The following is a 22,690-nucleotide window of genomic DNA, read 5'->3' as shown; positions in this document are numbered from 1 at the left end:
AACTTGCAATTATTTTTAAAATTTTGAAAGCAAGATCTATTCCCCGAGAAAAATTCAGGCAAAGGAATTCTAGGTTCAGATATAGGAACATGAACAACAAAATCTTGTAAATTTTGAACTTTCGTGGTGAGATTATTCAAACCTGCAGCTAAACTCTGAATATCCATTTTAAACAGGTGAACACGGAGCCATTCCAGGATTAGAAGGAGAGAGAGAGAGAGAAAGGCTGCAATATAGGCAGACTTGCAAGAGATTCAATTACAAGCACACTCAGAACTGAAGGGAAGGGGGAAAAAAAAAAAAAAAAAATCTTCAGCAGACTTCTCTTTTCTCTCCTTTCTCTGTCAATTAATTTAACCCTTTGTGGCCGGTCAAACTGTTATGGTTCTCAATGGCAAGAGAACATAGCCCAGCAAACATAAGTACTAGCTCTTGGAAGGATGGAAACTAAACTGACCATGAACTAAACCTGCCGCACAACTAACAGTAGCCGGGTAGCGTTGCCTACGTTTTTTATCCCTAGACGCCCAGCGCCGGCCGGAGGACTAACTAATCCTGGCAGAGGAAAATATAGTCCTGGCTCACCTCTAGAGAAATTTCCCCGATAGGCAGACAGAGGCCCCCACATATATTGGCGGTGATTTTAGATGAAATGACAAACGTAGTATGAAAATAGGTTTAGCAAAATTGAGGTCCGCATACTAGATAGCAGGAAGACAGAAAGGGCACTTTCATGGTCAGCTGAAAACCCTATCAAAATACCATCCTGAAATTACTTTAAGACTCTAGTATTAACTCATAACATCAGAGTGGCAATTTCAGATCACAAGAGCTTTCCAGACACAGAAACGAAACTACAGCTGTGAACTGGAACAAATTGCAAAAACAAACGAGGACAAAAGTCCAACTTAGCTGGGAGTTGTCTAGCAGCAGGAACATGCACAGAAAGGCTTCTGATTACAATGTTGACCGGCATGGAAGTGACAGAGGAGCAAGGTTAAATAGCGACTCCCACATCCTGATGGAAACAGGTGAACAGAGGGGATGAAGCACACCAGTTCAATTCCACCAGTGGCCACCGGGGGAGCCCAAAATCCAATTTCACAACAGGATCCGCAGCGGATTGGCCGCGGATCCGCAGCGGATTGGCCCTTGGGGGTCTAGTTTCCAAAATGGAGTCAATTGTGGGGAGTTCCTACTGTTTAGGCACATCAGGGGCTCTGCAAACGCAACCTGATGCCCGCAGAGCATTCCATCAAAGTCTGCATTTCAAAACGTCACTACTTCCCTTCCGAACCCCGACGTGTGCCAAAACAGTGGTTTACCCCCACATATGGGGTATCAGCGTACTCAGCAGAAACTGGACAACAACTTTTGGGGTCCAATTTCTCCTGTTACTCTTGCAAAAATAAAAAAATTCTGGGCTAAAAAATATTTTTGAGGAAAGGAAACACATTTTTTATTTTCACGGCTCTGCGTTATAAACTTCTGTGAAGCACTTGGGGGTTCAAAGTGCTCACCACACATCTAGATTAGTTCCTTGGGAGGTCTAGTTTCCAAAATGGGGTCACTTGTGCAGGAGCTCCAATGTTTAGGCACACAGGGGCTCTCCAAACGCGACATGGTGTCCGCTAATGATTGGAGCTAATTTTCCATTCAAAAAGCCAAATGGCGTGCCTTCCCTTCCGAGCCCTGCCGTGCGCCCAAACAGTGGTTTACCCCCACATATGGGGTATCACCGTACTCAGGACAAACTGGACAACAAAATTTGGGGTCCAATTTCTCCTATTACCCTTGGGAAAATAAAAAATTCTGGGCTAAAAATCATTTTTGAGGAAAGAAAAATTATTTTTTTATTTTCACGGCTCTGCGTTATAAACTTCTGTGAAGCACCTGGGGGTTATAAGTGCTCACTATGCATCTAGATTAGTTCCTTGGGGGGTCTAGTTTCCAAAATGGGGTCACTTGTAGGGGAGCTCCAATGTTTAGGCACACAGGGGCTCTCCAAACGCGACATGGTGTCCGCTAACGATTGGAGCTAATTTTCCATTCAAAAAGTCAAATGGCACGCCTCCCCTTCCGAGCCTTGCCGTGCACCCAAAAAGTGGTTTACCCCCACATATGAGGTATCGGCATACTCAGGAGAAATTGCCCAACAAATTTTAGGATCCATTTTATCCTGTTGCCCATGTGAAAATGAAAGAATTGAGGCTAAAAGAAATTTTGTGTGAAAAAAAAGTACTTTTTCATTTTTGCGGATCAATTTGTGAAGCACCTGGGGGTTTAAAGTGCTCACTATGCTCCTAGATAAGTTCCTTGGGGGGTCTAGTTTCCAAAATGGGGTCACTTGTGGAGGAGCTCCAATGTTTAGGCACACAGGGGCTTTCCAAACGCGACATGGTGTGCGCTAACGATGGAGATAATTTTTCATTCAAAAAGTCAAATGGCGCTCCTTCCCTTCCGAGCCTTACCATGTGCCCAAACAGTGGTTTACCCCCACATGTGAGGTATTGGTGTACTCAGGAGAAATTGCCCAACAAAATTTAGGATCCATTTTATCCTGTTGCCCATGTGAAAATGAAAAAATTGAGACTAAAATAATTTTTTTGTGAAAAAAAAGTACTTTTTCATTTTTACGGATCAATTTGTGAAGCACCTGGGGGTTTAAAGTGCTCACTATGCTTCTAGATAAGTTCCTTGGGGGGTCTAGTTTCCAAAATGGGGTCACTTGTGGGGGAGCTCCAATGTTTAGGCACACGGGGGCTCTCCAAACGTGACATGGTGTCCGCTAAAGATTGGAGCCAATTTTTCATTCAAAAAGTCAAATGGCGCTCCTTCCCTTCCGAGCCCTGCCGTGCGCCCAAACAGTGGTTTACCCCCACATATGAGGTATCAGCGTACTCAGGACAAATTGGACAACAACGTCCGTGGTCCAGTTTCTCCTTTTACCGCTGGGAAAATTAAAAAATTGTTGCTAAAAGATCATTTTTGTGACTAAAAAGTTAAATGTTCATTTTTTACTTCCATGTTGCTTCTGCTGCTGTGAAACACCTGAAGGGTTAATAACTTCTTGAATGTGGTTTTGAGCACCTTGAGGGGTGCAGTTTTTAGAATGGTGTCACTTTTGGGTATTTTCAGCCATATAGAACCCTCAAAATGACTTCAAATGTGAGGTGGTCCCTAAAAAAAAAGGTTTTGTAAATTTTGTTGTAAAAATGAGAAATCACTGGTCAAATTTTAACCCTTATAACTTCCTAGCAAAAAAAAAAATTGTTTCCAAAATTGTGCTGATGTAAAGTAGACATGTGGGAAACGTTATTTATTAACTATTTTGTGTCACATAACTCTCTGGTTTAACAGAATAAAAATTCAAAATGTGAAAATTGCGAAATTTTCAATTTTTTTGCCAAATTTCCGTTTTTTTCACAAATAAACTCAGAAATTATCGACCTAAATTTACCACTAACATGAAGCCCAATATGTCACGAAAAAACAATCTCAGAATCGCTAGGATCCGTTGAAGCGTTCCTGAGTTATTACCTCATAAAGGGACACTGGTCAGAATTGCAAAAAACGGCAAGGTCATTAAGGCCAAAATAGGCTGGGTCATGAAGGGGTTAAATAGGCTGCAATCCACAAGTCATGGGAGAGTCCAATAGTTTGGGAAAAGTTGCAGGACTGCTGGACGGGGTTAACAGACTGTTCCGGATAAAGTGCGCTCTCCCCTCCGTGTTAGAGGATGGAAGGATTGGGATGGGGATCTGTTAGGTGTGTTTTTCTGTTTGGGGGAGGGGTGTGGGGTTGAGGGAGAAATTTTTGAATAATGTACATCACCACACCATGGTTACTGTGGTTGTGATTTCAGCTTCAACTGGATGAAAGAATGTGGGATAAAATGTTCTGTGGAGGGAAAATGTCTGGAAGAATGAGAATTGTGAGTTGGAACGTTAGGGGTTTGGCGTCTGGAGTGAAGCGGCAAGATGTGTTTAAATTTCTGAATGATGCTAAGCCGTCAGTGATCTGTCTGCAGGAGACTCATAAGGTGAAGGAGAGAACGCATTTTCTGACTAAAAGATGGGTACAGGTGGGATACCATGCCACATATTCAACATACTCTAGGGGGATCAGCATCCTCATCTGTGCTGGGGTTCCTTTTGAGTATCACAAAGTGGTTATAGATCAGTCTAGTAGATTCATATGTTTACTTTGTAAATTGTACGGATGTCTGATGTGGTTGGTTTCAATTTATGTTCCACCACCATATTGTGGAAAGGTGATCGACAGAGTTCTGGAGATAATGGAGGAGACACCGGGGATACCGTTTTTGATAATAGGGAACTTTAACAATATTCCGGACACACATTGGGATAGGGGGAGGCGAGAGACGCTGAAGTCGGGTGGTAACTGTACATCATTTGGTGCCGTCTAGAAAGGCCGTACTGGGCCTCTGGCCCTTAGGGGAGGCCGCCATGACAGGGAAACGTGCGACAATAGGGAGCTCATTAGGATTGCTGGGGGGTACAGGGTTAAAAGACCTGATGAGAGTGACGGAGTTTTTTGAATTTGAGGGGAGAAGGAGGGGTCGGGGGCAGGGGAGGGGAGACTTTATAAAAGGGGGTGGCCATGTTAGTGGGGCAACCATTTGGGTACTCACCGGCCAGAGACGGAAGCTCCCACCCACCCTCCCTTTATTGTCTATGGTTTAAAGTTGTAAAATCGGTTGTTATTAATTATGGGTTCAGAGCTAGGTTTCTAGCTTTACGAAGGTATTTAGTTACGGTTAAGTATGGTAGAATATCTGTCGCGGCAGCGTGGCAGGGGGTGGTGGTCCTCGAAGTTGGTGGAAGTGGAAAATGGCGTATTGATGGGGGGGGGGGATCTCAATAGGTCCTGGACTCCCCGGGGTGATTTAAAAATGGTCAAAGGGGTACAGATAATCCCATGGAAGGGATTATTAGGGGAACCACAAACAGGTGTGCGGTTTTTGGCCTGGCGGGTGGAGTTTGCCTCCGAGCTGGTGCATAGCGGCTGGGGGTAAGGCAGATATAAGGCCAAAATAGGTGGGACGTTTGGCTGGAAAATGTTCAATATATGTTTCGGGCTTCGAGGATCATCCACTTCCGGGGTTTATTGTTCCAATATTGTTGTATGTTTAAATGTTAATAAACGGCTGCTGTGGCCAATTAATCCAACCTGATTTGTTGTGTGTTTTAATAGGGTTATTCTCTTGCTACAGGAGAAGGGGGAGGCGGCTGTTATCTCGGGGATGACATGAGATGAGGTAAGGGGTCTTACATTAGAGATCACAGGAGTCACGGATACCCGTTGTCATGAGGGAGACCGCTCTGCATGATTTATGGAGGATTTGTCATCCTGGGGTGTACAAGTATTCATGTTTTTTGTCCTCTTTTGCTTCTTTGTCAAGAATAGATCTGGCATTGGGCAATACACAGAGGTTGGGCCTTGTTGGGGCGGTAACATATGGCTAGAACAATATCGGATCATTCCCGCAGGAGTGTGATACTTGAGGGAGTGGGATCTGTACCTGCTAGGGGTTGCATGTGGAGGCTGAATCCGTTTTGGCTACACCTCATTGACTTAGATGGACACATAGGGGGACATTAAGAAATATTTTAAAATTAATGCTGGGTCGGCTTCGGTATTGACGGTATGGGAAGCTATGAAGGCTTATTTCAGAGGGCTCTGCATTAAAGAGATATTCCGAGTCAAGGTAGAAACGGGCAGGAAGGATCAGATGTTGATAGAGAGGCGGAGGAGGCATTAATCAACGATCAGTCCCCAGAAGCACAGGGAAGCTTTGAAGAGAAAGGATGGGAAGGACCATACTGGTTGCAAAGCAATTTTGGAGGTGATGACGGAGTATTACTCGGATCTTTATAAATCGCGGGTACAGCCAACGATGGAGGAGGTGGATGGTTTCTTGGCAGAGGTACAGCTCCCCAGACTCAGAGGCAGATCGGGGTCTTCTTGAGGAGCTTGACACCGCACTGGCCTCTATGCCCAATGATATAGCCCCAGGGGTGGATGAGATTCAGGGGGAGGTGTATAAAAAAATATAAAGAGGTATTGCTTCCCGCTTTGTTGGAGGTGTATGGTGCTGGTCTGGTTGAGGGGGTGTTGCCGCGGTCCATGCGTGAGGCAATAATTGTAGTGTTGCCGAAACAGGGTAAGGATCCGGCTTCTTATAGGCCAATTTCGTTATTAACGACAGATATTAACCCCTTCCTGACATCTGACGTACTATCCCGTCGAGGTGGGGTGGGCCCGTATGACCACCGACGGGATAGTACGTCATACGCGATCGGCCGCGCTCACGGGGGGAGCGCGGCCGATCGCGGCCGGGTGTCAGCTGCATATCGCAGCTGACATCCGGCACTATGTGCCAGGAGAAGTCACGGACCGCCCCCGGCACATTAACCCCCGGCACACCGCGATCAAACATGATCGCGATGTGCCGGCGGTGCAGGGAAGCATCGCGCAGGGAGGGGGCTCCCTGCGGGCTTCCCTGAGCCCCCCGCAGCAACGCGATGTGATCGCGTTGCTGCGAGGGTCTTACCTCCCTCCCTGCCTGCTCCAGACCCGGATCCAAGATGGCCGCGGATCCGGGTCCTGCAGGGAGGGAGGTGGCTTCACAGAAGCCTGCTCAGAGCAGGCACTGTGAAGCAGCGTGCACTTCTCTCAGATCGGTGATCTGTCAGAGTGCTATGCAAACTGGCAGATCACCGATCTGTATTGTCCCCCCCTGGGGCAAAGTAAAAAAGTAAAAAAAAAAATTTCCAAATGTGTAAAAAAAAATAAAAAAAAAAATTCCAAAATAATGAAAAAAAATAAAAATATATTATTCCCATAAATACATTTCTTTATCTAAATAATAAAAAAAAAAAACAATAAAAGTGCACATATTTAGTATCGCCGCGTCCGTAACGACCCGACCTATAAAACTGGCCCACTAGTTAACCCCTTCAGTAAACACCGTAAGGGAAAAAAAAAAAAAACGAGGCAAAAAACAACGCTTTATTATCATACTGCCGAACAAAAAGTGGAATAACACGCGATCAAAAAGACTGATATAAATAACCATAGTACCGCTGAAAACGTCATCTTGTCCCGCAAAAAACGAGCCGCTATACAGCATCATCAGCAAAAAAATAAAAAAGTTATAGTCCTGAGAATAAAGCGATACCAAAATAATTATTTTTTCTATAAAATAGTTTTTATCGTATAAAAGCGCCAAAACATAAAAAAAATGATATAAATGAGATATCGCTGTAATCGTACTGACCCGATGAATAAAACTGCTTTATCAATTTTACCAAACGCGGAACGGTATAAACGCCTCCCCAAAAAGAAATTCATGAATAGCTGGTTTTTGATCACTCTGCCTCACAAAAATCGGAATAAAAAGCGATCAAAAAATGTCACGTGTCCGAAAATGTTACCAATAAAAACGTCAACGCGTCCCGCAAAAAACAAGACCTCACATGACTCTGTGGACTCAAATATGGAAAAATTACAGCTCTCAAAATGTGGTAACGCAAAAAATATTTTTTGCAATGAAAAGCGTCTTTCAGTGTGTGACGGCTGTCAATCATAAAAATCCGCTAAAAAACTCGCTATAAAAGTAAATCAAACCCCCCTTCATCACCCCCTTAGTTAGGGAAAAATAAAAAAATTCAAAAATGTATTTATTTCCATTTTCCCGTTAGGGTTAGGGCTAGAGTTAGGACTAGAGTTAGGGCTAGGGTTAGGGTTAGGGCAAGGGTTAGGGCTAGGGTTGGGGCTAGGGTTGGGGCTAGGGTTGGGGCTTGGTTTAGGGCTAGGGTTAGGGCTAGGGTTAGGGCTAGGGTTGGGGTTAGGGTTGGGGCTAGGGTTAGGGTCAGGGCTAGTGTTACGGCTAGTGTTACGGCTAGTGTTACGGCTAGTGATAGGGCTAGGGTTATTGCTAGGGTTAGGGCTAGGGTTGGGGCTAGGGTTGGGGCTAGGGTTAGGGTTGGGGCTAAAGATAGGGTTAGGGTTTGGATTACATTTACGGTTGGGAATAGGGTTGGGTGTGTCTGGGTTAGAGGAGTGGTTAGGGTTACTGTTGGGATTAGGGTAAGGGGTGTGTTTGGATTAGGGTTTCAGTTATAATTGGGGGGTTTCCACTGTTCGGGCACATCAGGGGCTTTCCATACGGGATATGGCATCCGATCTGAATTCCAGCCAATTCTGCGTTGAAAAAGGAAAACAGTGCTCCTTCCCTTCCGAGCTCTCCCGTGTGCCCAAACAGGGGTTTACCCCAACATATGGGGTATCAGCGTACTCAGGACAAATTGGACATCATCTTTTGGGGTCCAATTTCTCCTGCTACCCTTGGGAAAATACAAAACTGGGGGCCAAAAAATAAGTTTTGTGGGAAAAAAAGGATTTTTTATTTTCACGGCTCTGCGTTGTAAACTGTAGTGAAACACTTGGGGGTTCAAAGTTCTCACAACACATCTAGATAAGTTCCTTGGGGGGTCTAGTTTCCGATATGGGGTCATTTGTGGGGGTTTGTACTGTTTGGGTACATCAGGGGCTCTGCAAATGCAACGTGACGCCTGCAGACCAATCCATTTAAGTCTGCATTCCAAATGGCGCTCCTTCCCTTCCGAGCTCTGTCATGCGCCCAAACAGTGGTTCCCCCCCACATATGGGGTATCAGCATACTCAGGACAAATTGGACAACAACTTTTTGGGTCCAATTTATCCTGATACCCTTGTGAAAATACAAAACTGGGGGCTAAAAAATCATTTTTGTGAAAAAAAAAAAAAATTATTTTCACGGCTCTGCGTTATAAACTGTAGTGAAACACTTGGGGGTTCAAAGTTCTCACAACACATCTAGATAAGTTCCTTGGGGGGTCTAGTTTCCGATATGGGGTCACTTGTGGGGGGTTTGTACTGTTTGGGTACATCAGGGGCTCTGCAAATGCAACGTGACGCTTGCAGACCAATCCATTTAAGTCTGCATTCCAAATGGCGCTCCTTCCCTTCAGAGCTCTGTCATGCGCCCAAACAGTGGTTCCCCCCCCCCACATATGGGGTATCAGCATACTCAGAACAAATTGGACAACAACTTTTTGGGTCCAATTTATCCTGATACCCTTGTGAAAATACAAAACTGGGGGCTAAAAAATCATTTTTGTGAAAAAAAAAAAAAAGAATTTTTATTTTCACGGCTCTGCGTTATAAACTGTAGTGAAACACTTGGGGGTTCAAAGTTCTCACAACACATCTAGATAAGTTCCTTGGGGGGTCTAGTTTCCAATATGGGGTCACTTGTGGGGGGTTTGTACTGTTTGGGTACATCAGGGGCTCTGCAAATGCAACGTGACGCCTGCAGACCAATCCATTTAAGTCTGCATTCCAAATGGCGCTCCTTCCCTTCCGAGCTCTGTCATGTGCCCAAACAGTGGTTCCCCCCCACATATGGGGTATCAGCATACTCAGGACAAATTGGACAACAACTTTTGAGGTCCAATTTATCCTGATACCCTTGTGAAAATACAAAACTGGGGGCTAAAAAATCATTTTTGTGAAAAAAAAAAGAATTTTTATTTTCACGGCTCTGCGTTATAAACTGTAGTGAAACACTTGGGGGTTCAAAGCTCTCAAAACACATCTAGATAAGTTCCTTAGGGGGTCTACTTTCCAAAATGGTGTCACTTGTGGGGGTTTTTAATGTTTAGGCACATCAGGGGCTCTGCAAACGCAACATGGCATCCCATCTTAATTCCAGTCAATTTTGCATTGAAAAGTAAAATAGCGCTCCTTCCCTTCCGAGCTCTGCTATGCACCCAAACAGTGGTTTACCCCCACATATGGGGTATCGTCGTACTCAGGACAAACTGCACAACAACTTTTGTGCTCTAATTTCTTCTCTTACCCTTGGGGAAATAAAAAAATGGGGGCAAAAAGATCATTTTTGTGAAAAAATATGATTTTTTATTTTTACGGCTCTGCATTATAAACTTCTGTGAAGCACTTGTTGGGTCAAAGTGCTCACCACACATCTAGATAAGTTCCTTAGGGGGTCTACTTTCCAAAATGGTGTCACTTGTGGGGGGTTTCAATGTTTAGGCACATCAGGGGCTCTCCAAACGCAACATGACGTCCCATCTCAATTCCAGTCAATTTTGCATTGAAAAGTCAAATGGCGCTCCTTCCCTTCCGAGCTCTGCCCTGCGCCCAAACAATGGTTTACACCCACATATGGGGTATCAGCGTACTCAGGACAAATTGCACAACAATTTTTGGGGTCCAATTTCTTCTCTTACCCTTGGGAAAATAAAAAATTGGGGGCGAAAAGATCATTTTTGTGAAAAAATATGATTTTTTATTTTTACCGCTCTGCATTATAAACTTCTGTGAAGCACTTGTTGGGTAAAAGTGCTCACCACACATCTAGATAAGTTCCTTAGGGGGTCTACTTTCCAAAATGGTGTCACTTGTGGGGGGTTTCAATGTTTAGGCACATCAGGGGCTCTCCAAATGCAACATGGCGTCCCATCTCAATTCCAGTCAATTTTGCATTGAAAAGTCAAATGGCGCTCCTTTCCTTCCAAGCTCTGCCATGCGCCCAAACAGTGGATTACCCCCACATATGGGGTATCAGCGTACTCAGGACAAATTGTACAACAAATTTTGGGGTATATTTTCTCCTGTTACCCTTGGTAAAATAAAACAAATTGGATCTGAAATAAATTTTGTGTGAAAAAAAGTTAAATGTTCATTTTTATTTAAACATTCCAAAAATTCCTGTGAAACACCTGAAGGGTTAATAAACTTCTTGAAAGTGGTTTTGAGTACCTTGAGGGGTGAAGTTTTTAGAATGGTGTCACACTTGGGTATTTTCTATCATATAGACCCCTCAAAATGACTTCAAATGAGATGTGGTCCCTAAAAAAAAATGGTGTTGTAAAAATGAGAAATTGCTGGTCAACTTTTAACCCTTATAACTCCGTCACAAAAAAAATTTTGGTTCCAAAATTGTGCTGATGTAAAGTAGACATGTGGGAAATGTTACTTATTAAGTATTTTGCGTGACATATGTCTGTGATTTAAGGGCATAAAAATTAAAAGTTGGAAAATTGCGAAATTTTCAAAATTTTCGCCAAATATTAGTTTTTTTCACAAATAAACGCAACTTATATCGAAGAAATTTTACCACTATCATGAAGTACAATATGTCACGAGAAAACAATGTCAGAATCGCCAAGATCCGTTGAAGCGTTCCAGAGTTATAACCTCATAAAGGGACAGTGGTCAGAATTGTAAAAATTGGCCCGGTCATTAACGTGCAAACCACCCTTGGGGGTGAAGGGGTTAAAATCTTGGCCAAGATATTGGCTAATCGTCTTAACAAGGTGATAACGACACTAATACACCAGGACCAATCCGGATTTATGCCCAATAGTTCTACCGCATGTAATCTTAGACGATTATTTCTCAATATGCAGGTAAAGGCGGACAATATGGGTCGGAGGGTGGTGGTGTCTTTAGACGCTGCTAAGGCATTTGATACTGTGGAGTGGAGGTATTTGTGGGCAGACATGAAGGCTATGGGTTTTGGCGAGAGATTTATAAAATGGGTGCAATTGTTATATGTGTCTACAAGAGCCAGGATAAGGGTAAATGGGTTCTTGTGGGGGGATTTCTGTTTATATAGGGGAACGCGGCAGGGGTGCCCTTTGTCTCCTTTGCTGTTTGCAATTGCTGTTGAGCCCTTGGCGGCGGCGATAAGGAGGGATAGGGACAAAGGGATGACGATATGGAAACTATGAAGAAAAAAAATAGCCCTGTACGCGGATGAAATGCCAACATATGGTCGGTTGGGGAGAACCAAGTTCTTCAGCGGGGTAATCATTGAATACAAGGTGGGGAAGGGCCCATTGTTATCTAGTCTGGAAGTGTGCAGATTCCGAATTAAGATAAAAAATTCCCAACAATATTTATGATGGGGAAAGTCTGTCAGAATATTAAGCAATGGAGGGGAGTAAAGGAATTTACGAGATATGCGCCAATTTGGTTTGATCCTAGGTTGGCAGAGCTCATGAGATTGCGGGGTCTCGGTCAGTGGAGGCGCATTGGCATTTGGTTCGTGTCTCAGTTGCTTGATGGGGATGTTATTAAAACATTCGAGACACTAAGGACTGAGTTTCCTTTGTCCCAGAAGATGTTCTTTCAGTGTCTGCAGGTGAGACAAGCCCTAAATTGTCGCGCGTGATTCTGCAGTCCCATAGCTTGTTGAATCTTATTGGGCCTCGGAGGAGCACGAGGGGGTTTATTACTTTGATGTACAGGGTCTGCTGGATACTTTTTTATTGAAGCACCCGTTAAAGATACAGGAAAAATGGGTGGCGGACGTGGGCTCCTTGTCGGAGTCCCAGTGGGAGTCCATACTACAGTACATCCCCAGGGTTTCTCTGAGTGAGGCTAAGAGGGTGTTGCAGTTATACCTGGTATATAAGGTGTACAGGACCCCGGTATGGATGAGGAAGGCAGGACTGAGAGGTGACTCAAAATGCCCAAGATGTGGTGAGGAAGGTGCTAATCTGCTACATATGATGTGGTCGTGTGCTCGCCTCCAACCCTTTTGGGTGAAGGTGCTTAATTTGATCCAGGAGGTGACAGGAGTAGATGTGGTGTGTAACCCACTGACTTGCCTCCTGGGCTGTATGGATGACGTTGCTACAGATGAATGTGGAAGGTTGATTATTGCAAGATTGTTGTATGCTGCGAGGAAGCTTATTGCAATACATTGGTTGGATGAAACCACAAGGGAAAAAGGAATTTATTAACAAAATAAATTTTATTGTCCTTATGGAAAGGAATATCTACATCAAGAGAGGTCAGAATACAAAATGTGAAAATGTGTGGGGCGGATGGATGGATTACCCAGGCGTGGTGTCTGCTGAGTTATTGCAGAATAGAATGGGGGTCGTTTAGTTGCTTCTGGAGGGACTTCTACATGTACAGGTGGGCTTTTGTAAAGCTTAGTCTCACTTTTCATGAGGTGATGTTGTCAGATGGTTTTATTAAATAACGGGTAGGGAATTGGGGGAGGGAGGGGGGGATGGCTATGGGGTAAGGGTCCCGTTTTCATAAAATGAAAATGTATTAATTGGTTTTGTATTCATTGTACCCATCTAGAAATTGCATCAGACTGTGTTACTGGTGTGTCATATGCTTTAATAAAAACTATGGGATTTAAAAGAACTACACGACTGATGAAGCAGCCACAGCCGGTGACTAAGAAGAATCTGTGACTTCTCTGCATTTAGTGGTTATTACTCACCTGGGTAGTCATATGTAGGAATCTCCTCTTTACACACCTCATCACCCGTCACATATGTCTCTGTAGTATTAATATGGGTCAGATCTTCACCCTGAAACAAATATTATAAAAGTCACAGACAGATGGAGAAGTCACATCTATGATCAGCTCTAATCCTGCCATCTCCACCGTTCTCATTACACAAGTATAAAACATATAATACTGATGGATAAAACAAGACTGAGCACAAGACCTTCACAGCAGTCTACACATCATAGGGGAGATCTCATGACACCTTCTCTCCATCTACCTGATGATCCTGAGGAACATTGGGATCTTCTTGTTTACAGTCCTGTAGAAGAAGAGGACGGGGACATCTCTCTGGTGTTGTCCTCTTACTGGATAGATCTGGAGGAAGCACATACAGGGACTGAATTAATTCTTTACATACAGATAATTATAGGCCATGTGTATTTAGTCCTGTCTATTACCTGGTGATGTGAGGGGCTGGGGAACCTCCATCATGACGTCCTTGTACAGGTCTCTGTGTCTTTCTAAATACTCCCACTCCTCCATGGAGAAATAGACGGAGACATCCTGACACCTTATAGGAACCTGACACATACAATGATACCGTCATCCCCCCGATCCCTTCATAGTGTTACTGTATAATGTCCCAGCATTCCCAGCAGTGTCACCTCTCCAGTCAGCAGCTCAACCATCTTGTAGGCGAGTTCTAGGATCTTCTGGTCATTGATGTCCTCATGTATCAGTGGGTGAGGTGGAGGCCCTGTGATTGGGCTCAGGGGTCTTCCCCATCCCTCATACACCGGGTCCTGACAGCGCTCACTAGAGGTCTTCTTCATCACTGTGTAATCCTGGTTATGGAGAGACACATTAATAAATCTCACTGCAGACATTTCCAGAGTCCTCACCTCTCCAGTTCTGTCCATCTGTTATTCCCTTAGATAAGAATGATGTAATGTGACGTCATCAGAATCTCTCACCTCTCCAGTAAGCCGGAAGAGGATCTCTAGGGTGAGGTGTAATATCCTCTCCGCCATCTGGTCCCTGTCCACATCCATCCTTGATGATTAATTCAGAAAAATGTTCTCAGTATACAAGATGTCCACTGAGAGATCTGATATTGTAGGGAAATGAATAAGAAGAAAGTGAGCCAATGTAACATTATAAAGAATAAAGAATGACAACAATGGGAAACATATCAGGAGATAGAACGTGTAGATGTTGTATTCTCTAGTCTTGTATGGACTGGAACACAAGTTGAATTGCTGACTAAGACATCTCCTCCATGCTCCCAATCACTGGCTAAGTTGGCCATTGCATCAGCAACTTATTGGCTGTAGGAATCACAAGTTTGTTGGGACTGACCAGGATGTGCTGCAAAAGACTGGAGAAGATGGAGGTCTGCAGAGACCAGCTGTGACTGTGAAAAGTCATCATGTCATCTAGACAAGATGGAGATCGAAAGAAAGGCGACTCCAGAAGAGATGTAATCCATAAGATACCTGGATGTAAATCTTCATTGTATGGTCCACAGTGTGATGATGGCTGTTAATAACTCCATGTATTTTCTTACCATTTTTAAGGACATACTGGAAGTTGTAGGGTTGTAAATTCATGCGATACAATGGTTTATGGGGCTGAATTGTATTACAATTATTTGTTGTACTAAGCTTGGTTCTTGTATTCAAGTACTCTTGGTTCTGGTCATGTATTCATATACTTGTGGTGGTTCTGGTGATGTAGTCAAGTACTGAATGAGGTTCTGGTGATGTATCAATTTAATGATGATGGTTCTGGTGGTGTAGTCAAGTACTGATGTAGGGTCTGTTCATGTATTCATGTACTGATGGTGGTTCAGATAATTTCCTTGGTATTTAGCCAGCTCTCTGCCTCAGACTAGTACAAATTGTAGCTTCTTGGTCCAGGGCCGGTTTTAGACAAAGTGGGGCCCTAGGCAAAAATTTAAAGTGGAGGCCCCAAATGATAACATTGCACTGTGGCCCCCATATTTAGGGGCCTTATATCGGCCAACGGGTCTGCCACTATTAGCTGTACGCAGGGGCGTTGCTAGGGTCAGAAAAGATTGGAGGCCCAAGACAAAGAGTTGCCTCCAACCCCCTCTTAACCCCTTAACGACCGCCGATGCGCCTTTTAACGGCGGCCGCTAAGGAAAAAGTGAATAGCGCCCCCCAGAGTCGGATTTTCTCTGGGGTCTCGGTTGCCGGGGGTAGCCGAGACCCCAGAGAACATGATTCGGGGTTTTTTTACCGACCCCCGAGTTGTGATCGCCGGTAATTAACCGTTTACCAGTCGCAAAAAAAAAAAAAAAACGCGATTTGTCATTTAATTTCTCTGTCCTCCGATGTGATCGCACATCGGAGGACAGAGAAATGTGGTCCCCGATAGCCCCCCAATACTCACCTACCTCCCCCGGAGCTCCTCGTGGCTCCCGATGGGCGCCGCCATCTTTTTCCGGGGAAATAATGGCGGGCGCATGCGCAGTGCGCCCGGCACCCGGATGTTCTTTGGGGTCTGTTTTTACCGACCCCTGTTTTGCGATCGCCGGTAATTAACTTAAAAAGCGATGTCATTTCTCTGTCCTCTGATGTGAATAGGGGGATTTGGGGACCCTGTTATACTTACCGGTGTCCCTGGGTCCTCCTGCTTCTGCTGGCCGCCGGCTTCTTGCTTCGGTAAGAAAATGGCGGGCGCATGCGCAGTGCGCCCGCCATGATCTGCCGGCCGGCAGAAGAAAATTCTTCCTCTTTTTTTATTTTGGTCACTGTGAGATCCTATCACAGTGATCAAAATAAAAAAAATAGTAAATAACCCCCCCCTTTATCACCCCCTTAGTAAGAAAAAAGTAATAAAATAAAAAAAATGTATGAATTTCTATTTTCCAAATAGGGTTAGGGGTAGGGTTAGGGTTAGGGTTAGGGCTAGGGGTAGGGTTAGGGGTAGGGGTAGGGTTAGGATATATGCACACATAGAATGGTTCTCTGCGGATTTTTCCGCAGCGGATTTGATAAATCCGCAGGACCAAAACGCTGCGTTTTTCCTGCGGATTTATCGCGGATGTACCGCGGTTTTTGTGCGGATTCCACTGCGGTTTTACACCTGCGGTTTTCTATTATGGAGCAGGTGTAAAACCACTGCGGAATCAGCAGAAAGAATTGACATGCTGCGGAATGTAAACCGCTGCGTTTCCGTGTGTTTTTTTCCGCAGCATGGGCACAGCGTTTTATGTTTCCCATAGGTTTACATTGTACTGTAAACTCATGGGAAACTGCTGCGGACCCACAGCTGCGGAAACGCTGCGGATCCGCAGCAAAATCCGCAACATGTGCACATAGCCTTAGGGTTAGGGCTTGGGTTAGGGTTAGAGCTAGGATTAGGGTTAGAGCTAGGGTTAGGGCTAGGGTTGGGGCTAAAGTTAGGGTTAGGGTTGGGGCTAGGTTTAGGGCTAAAGTTAGGGTTTGGGCTAAAGTTAGGGTTAGGGCTAGGGTTGGGGCTAAAGTTAGGGTTAGAGTTGGGATTAGGATTTGGATTAGGGTTAGCATTAGGGTTACATTTGGGATTAGGGTTAGGTTTGGGATTAGGGTTAAGGCTAGGGTTGGGATTAAGGATAGGGGTGTATTGGGATTAGGGTTAGGTTTTGAGGTTAGGGTTGAGATTAGGATTAGGGGGGTGTTGGGTTTAGGGTTTTGATTAGGGTTATGGTTAGCTTTGGGATTAGGGTTAGGGGTGTTTTGGGGGTTAGGGTTGTGATTAGGATTATGGATCGGGTTGGGATTAGGGTTAGGGGTGTGTTGGGGTTAGGGTTGGAGTTAGAATTGGGGGGTTTCCACTGTTTAGGTACATCAGGGGGTCTCTAAACGCCACAGCCAATTTTGTGCTCAAAAAGTAAAATGGTGCTCCCTACCTTCTGAGCTCTGCCGTGCGCCCAAACAGTGGTTTACCCCCACATATGGGGCATCAGCGTACTCGGGATAAATTGGACAACAACTTTTGGGGTCCAATTTCTCTTGATACCCTTGTGAAAATAAAAACTTGGGGGCTAAAAAATATTTTTTTGTGAAAAAAAAAAATATTTTTTATTTTCACGACTCTGCATTATAAACTTCTGTGAAGCACTTGGGCATTCAAAGTTCTCACCACACATCTAGATAAGTTCCTTGGGGGGTCTAGTTTCCAAAATGGGGTCACTTCTGGGGGGTCTCTACTGTTTAGGTATATCTGGGGCTCTGCAAATGCACCATAACGCCCGCAGACCATTCTATCAAAGTCTGCATTCCAAAACGGCACTCCTTCCCTTCCGAGCTCAGCCATGCACCTAAACAGTGGTCCCCCCCACACATGGGGTATCAGTGTACTCAGGACAAATTGGACAACAACTTTTGGGGTCCAATTTCTCTTGTTACCTTTGTGAAAATAAAAATTGGGGGGCTAAAAAAAATCTTTTTTGTGAAAAAAATATTTTTTTTTGTTTTCACGACTCTGCATTATAAACTTCTGTGAAGCACTTGGGCATTCAAAGTTCTCACAACACATCTAGATAAGTTCCTTGGGGGGCCTAGTTTCCAAAATGAGGTCACTTGTGGGGGGTTTCCACTGTTTAGGTACATCGGGGGCTCTGCAAACGCAACATAATGCCTGCAGACCATTCTATCAAAGTCTGCATTCCAAAACGGCGCTCCTTCCCTTCCAAGCTCTGCCATGCGCCCAAACAGTGGTTTATCCCCCACATATGGGGTATCAGCCTACTCAGCATAAATTGCACAATAAATTTTGGGGTCCAATGTCTCCTGTTACCCTTGTGAAAGTAAAAATTTGGGGGTGAGAAGATCATTTTTGTGGAAAAAATATGATTTTTTTTATTTTCATGGCTCTACATTATAAACTTCTGTGAAGCAGTTGGGGGTTCCTAGTGCTCACCACACATCTAGATAAGCTCTTTGGGGGGTCTAGTTTCCAAAATGGAGTCACTTGTGGGGGTTTCTACTGTTTAGGTACATCAGGATCTCTGCAAATGCAACATGACACCTGCAGACCATCCCATCAAAGTCTGCATTCCAAGCGGCGCTCCTTCCCTTCCGAGCCCTGATGGGTGCCCAAACAGTGCCCTCCCCCCACATATGGGGTATCAGCGTACTCAGGACAAACTGGTCAACAGATTTTGTGGTCCAATGTCTCCTGTTACCCTTGATAAAATAAAAAATTGCAGGCAAAAAAATCATTTTTGAGTGAAAAAAAAGGATTTTTTATTTTCACGGCTCTACGTTATAAACTTCCGTGAAGCACCTGGGGGATCAAAGTGCTCACCACACATCTAGTTAAGTTCCTTATGGGGTCTAGTTTCCAAAATGGTGTCACTTGTGGGGGGTTTCCACTGTTTAGGCACATCGGGGGCTCTCCAAACGCGACATGGCGTCCGATCTCAATTCCAGCCAATTCTACATTGAAAAAGTAAAACGGCACTCCTTCTCTTCCAAGCTCTGCGGTGCGCCCAAACAGTGGTTTACCCCCACATATGGGGTATTAACGTACTCAGGAGAAATTGCACAACAACTTTTGTGGTCTAATTTCTCCTGTTACCCTTGTGAAAATAAGAATTTGTGGGCGAAAATATCATTTTTGTGTAAACAAATGCGATTTTTTATTTTCAAGGCTCTACGTTATAAACTTCTGTGAAGCACTTGGGGGCTCAAAGTGCTCACCACACATCTAGTTAAGTTCCTTAAGGGGTCTAGTTTCCAAAATGGTGTCACTTGTGGAGCGTTTCCACTGTTTAGGCACATCAGGGGCTCTCCAAACGTGACATGGCATCCGATCTCAATTCCAGCCAATTCTGCATTGAAAAAGTCAAACGGCGCTCCTTCTCTTCCAAGCTCTGCGGTGCGCCCAAACAGTGGTTTACCCCCACATATGGGGTATCAGCGTATTCAGGAGAAATTGCACAACAAAATGTATGGTTACATTTCTGTTTTTACACTTGTGAAAATAAAAAAATATGGTTCTGAATTAAAGTGTTTGCAAAAAAAGTTACATGTTCATTTTTTCCTTCCACATTGTTTGAGTTCCTGTGAAGCACGTAAAGGGTTAATAAACTTCTTGAATGTGGTTTTAAGTACCTTGAGGGGTGCAGTTTTTAGAATGGTGTCACACTTGGTTATTTTCTATCATATAGACCCCTCAAAATGACTTCAAATGTGATGTGGTCCCTAAAAAAAAATGGTGTTGTAAAAATGAGAAATTGCTGGTCAAATTTTAACCCTTATAACTCCCTAACAAAAAAAAATTTTGTTTCCAAAATTGTGCTGATGTAAAGTAGACATGTCAGAAATGTTATTTATTAACTATTTTGTGTGACATGTTTCTCTGATTTAAGGGCATAAAAATACAAAATTTGAAAATTGCAAAATTTTAAAAATTTTCACCATATTTCCATTTTTTTCATAAATAATCGCAAGTAATATCGAAGAAATTTTACCACTAACATGAAGTACAACATGTCACGAAAAAACAGTCTCAGAATCAGCAGGATCCGTTAAAGCGTTCCAGAGTTATAACCTCATAAAGTGACAGTGGTCAGAATTGTAAAAATTGGCTCTGTCATTAAGTACCAAATTGGCTCTGTCACTAAGGGGTTAATTCTTTTTTTAACTCTTCAGATAAAACACTGCTAACTCTCTGAGAACAGATAATGTAGTAGATGTCACCTGCAGTCCTATGTAACACCACAGATAGACATAGCATTTCAGAGTTACACTATGTTCACATGCAGCATTTTTTTCAGTAGCCAAAACCTTTTCTATTAGCAGTAAAAACGTTGTTCAAAACCCCTGTTTTTCCGCTTGTTTTGTGGTGTTCTTCACTCTTTTTCCAGCAGTTTTTTGGAGTGAGGACGTTTGCTTTGTCTACAGTATGTTTAAGACCACATTCATACGATCAGTATTTGGTCAGTATTTCATTTCACATCAGTATGTGTAAGCCAAAGCCAGGAGGGTGATAAATGCAGAAGTGCTGATGTGTTTCTCAGGCTATGTGCACACGCCGCGGATCTGCAGCAGTTTTCCATGCGTTGTACAGCACCATGTAAACCTATGGAAAACAAAATCTGCAGTACACATGCTGCGGAAAATACTGCGCGGAAACCCTGCGTTGTATTTTCTGCAGCATGTCAATTCTTTGTGCGGATTCCGCAGCATTTTGCACTTGCTCCATAATAGGAATCCGCAGGTGTAAAAACGCTGTTGAAAACCGCACAAAAAACGCGGTAATTCCACAATAAATCCGCAGGTAAAACGCAGGGCGTTTTACCTGCAGATTTTTAGGAATCTGCGTGGAAAAATCCGCAGCAGATTCCGCAACGTGTGCACATAGCCTCATTGTCCACTGCTGTTTTCTGCATTACAAATATTGACCTAATAGTTTAATTCACCAAAACCACTTAAAAAATTGCAGTGAAAAATGCCAATGCAATATCTGCAGCTTTTTTATTCTTTCATTGCTTTCTACGGGTGAAAACACACTGAAAGAAGTGACCCGCTGCAGATTTATAAAGCGCTACAGTTCTGAAATCCAGTCAGAAAACAAACAAGCGCCTGCAGGAGATTTCGGAAATCTCGTATGTTTCGCTGGCAGTTTATAAAGCAGCTTTTCGCCATGTTTATATGCAGAATTTTTGCAGCTCTTTCTTCTGCAAATAAGAAGTTTACAGCACAAGCAAAAACTGAGATTTTCAGAAATATCCTGCGCACCCTTTTATTTTCCCCTGACTGAATTTCACAACTGCAGCATTTTTTAAATCTGCAGCGTGTCACTTCTTTCAGCATTTTTTAGCAATAAAAAAAAGTAAAAAAAATGTTGCAACGTTGTTTTTCGCTGCAATTTTTTGTGAATAACACTAACTTTATTAAACATGTACTGTAGACAAAATGCATACTGTAAAAAACAAACCGCAAAAGCTCTAAGGGTGTGTGTCAGAAAACGCTGCAGGTCGGCTGCTGTGTACTTGTGCAGCGTCCAACCCGCAGCGGCCAGATGTTACAGTATAGTGGATGGGACTTCAAGAAATTCCATCTCTACTATGCGTGCACTATCACCTGCACCTCACCTGCGGAGACGGACATGCGGCGCGTCTCTCCAGACCCCAGCATGCCAATTTATACGGCGCAGATGCGAGTCTCCACTAGAGAAATCTCACCCCTGCAATGTTTAGGGCGCGATGATTCCGCACAAATCAATGAACACACGCGGAATCACCTGTGTTCAAAAGATGGCAGCACTTTGGACGCAGCACATGTCCACTGCATCCAAAGGGCTGCCATTTCCGGATCCTCTGCACATACCCTAAAAAATGGGTGTTTAGAAAGCAGTGTTTTTACTGCCAAGAGAGCAGGCTTTGGCTGCAAAAACAAAAAAAAGCACCAAAAACGCTGATCCTATGTGCACCTGTACTATATGTGTATAGTTTACCCTTATTATTTCACGTGGGAATTCATTTATTTCTATATAATAAATACCCTGATTCAGCAGACAATATTCCTGTCTTGTGTCATCCAGACAGTAGTGACAGGAGGTCGCCCTGTCAGATTACAAGCAGTGACTGTGGTCAGAGCCCATGCTGATGGCTGCTGTATGTGACTGTGAAACCTGATCCTACAGCAAGCAGAACAGACCTCTGGGACCACATGAGTAAATCACTGCACTGAGGGGATCTTAAGGGGGGTTTGGGATAGACATTCCGGAACAATAGAGCAATGCACAGCATTATTCACTGCTGCACACCCTCTGGGCACTTCACACAGGGACTGCAGAGGCACGGGGCCCCCTTTCTAGGTGGGGGCCCCAGGCATCTGCCTGGTCTGCCTGTGCCAAACACCGGCCCTGTCTTGGTCAATGGTGTATGTTTGCCTTGTTTCACTGTGCTTGGTGCCTGACCTGGGACCGTGCTCTGAATCTGTGTGTTTTCACTCTCTGCTTGATCCGCTATCTTACTGGTATTTTGACACCTGGACTTTGAGCTGACTTTTTTTATCACCTGTCTATGACATACTCTCCTGACCTCTTGATTACCCAGCCTTGCGGGTTGTCCATGAGGAAGGACTAGCGTCACACATATACAGTGTATGGGGGAATGGCGATAGTGTTGGAACATTATACTGTGTGGGGGAATGGCTGTACTGTGAGAACCATAGTGACCTATGATGCTTCGATCTCAGAACAAGACTCCATAGGTTGTACTATGATGGTGAACAAAAGATTTTCTCCTGTCTATATTCATTTAATTCTCTCTTTTCAGGTTTTTCAGGTTGACATTTTTGGACTATGTTGGATTTTGTG

The 22,690-nt window shown here is 43.9% G+C and overlaps 1 protein-coding gene across 2 annotated transcripts in view; it reads right to left on the bottom strand.

The window, feature by feature from the left end:
- LOC143768053 (uncharacterized) overlaps positions 1-22,690 on the bottom strand; it is a 118,542-nt gene that overhangs the window by 20,819 nt on the left and 75,033 nt on the right. For both annotated transcript variants that reach the window (XM_077256719.1, XM_077256718.1), the window contains exons 2-6: positions 14,326-14,459; positions 14,017-14,196; positions 13,810-13,933; positions 13,629-13,726; positions 13,340-13,430 (exon numbers count right to left, since the gene is read on the bottom strand). In XM_077256719.1, coding sequence (XP_077112834.1) covers positions 13,340-13,430; positions 13,629-13,726; positions 13,810-13,933; positions 14,017-14,196; positions 14,326-14,403 — 571 coding nt within the window. In that variant the 5' untranslated portion in view covers positions 14,404-14,459. The remainder of the gene's footprint in view (positions 1-13,339; positions 13,431-13,628; positions 13,727-13,809; positions 13,934-14,016; positions 14,197-14,325; positions 14,460-22,690) is intronic.

The sequence above is a fragment of the Ranitomeya variabilis genome, chromosome 4 (assembly GCF_051348905.1).
Source record: "Ranitomeya variabilis isolate aRanVar5 chromosome 4, aRanVar5.hap1, whole genome shotgun sequence".
NCBI lineage: Eukaryota > Metazoa > Chordata > Amphibia > Anura > Dendrobatidae > Ranitomeya > Ranitomeya variabilis.
The sequence above is the reverse complement of the archived record's forward strand: the minus strand, read 5'-3'. Positions and strand labels throughout refer to the sequence as shown.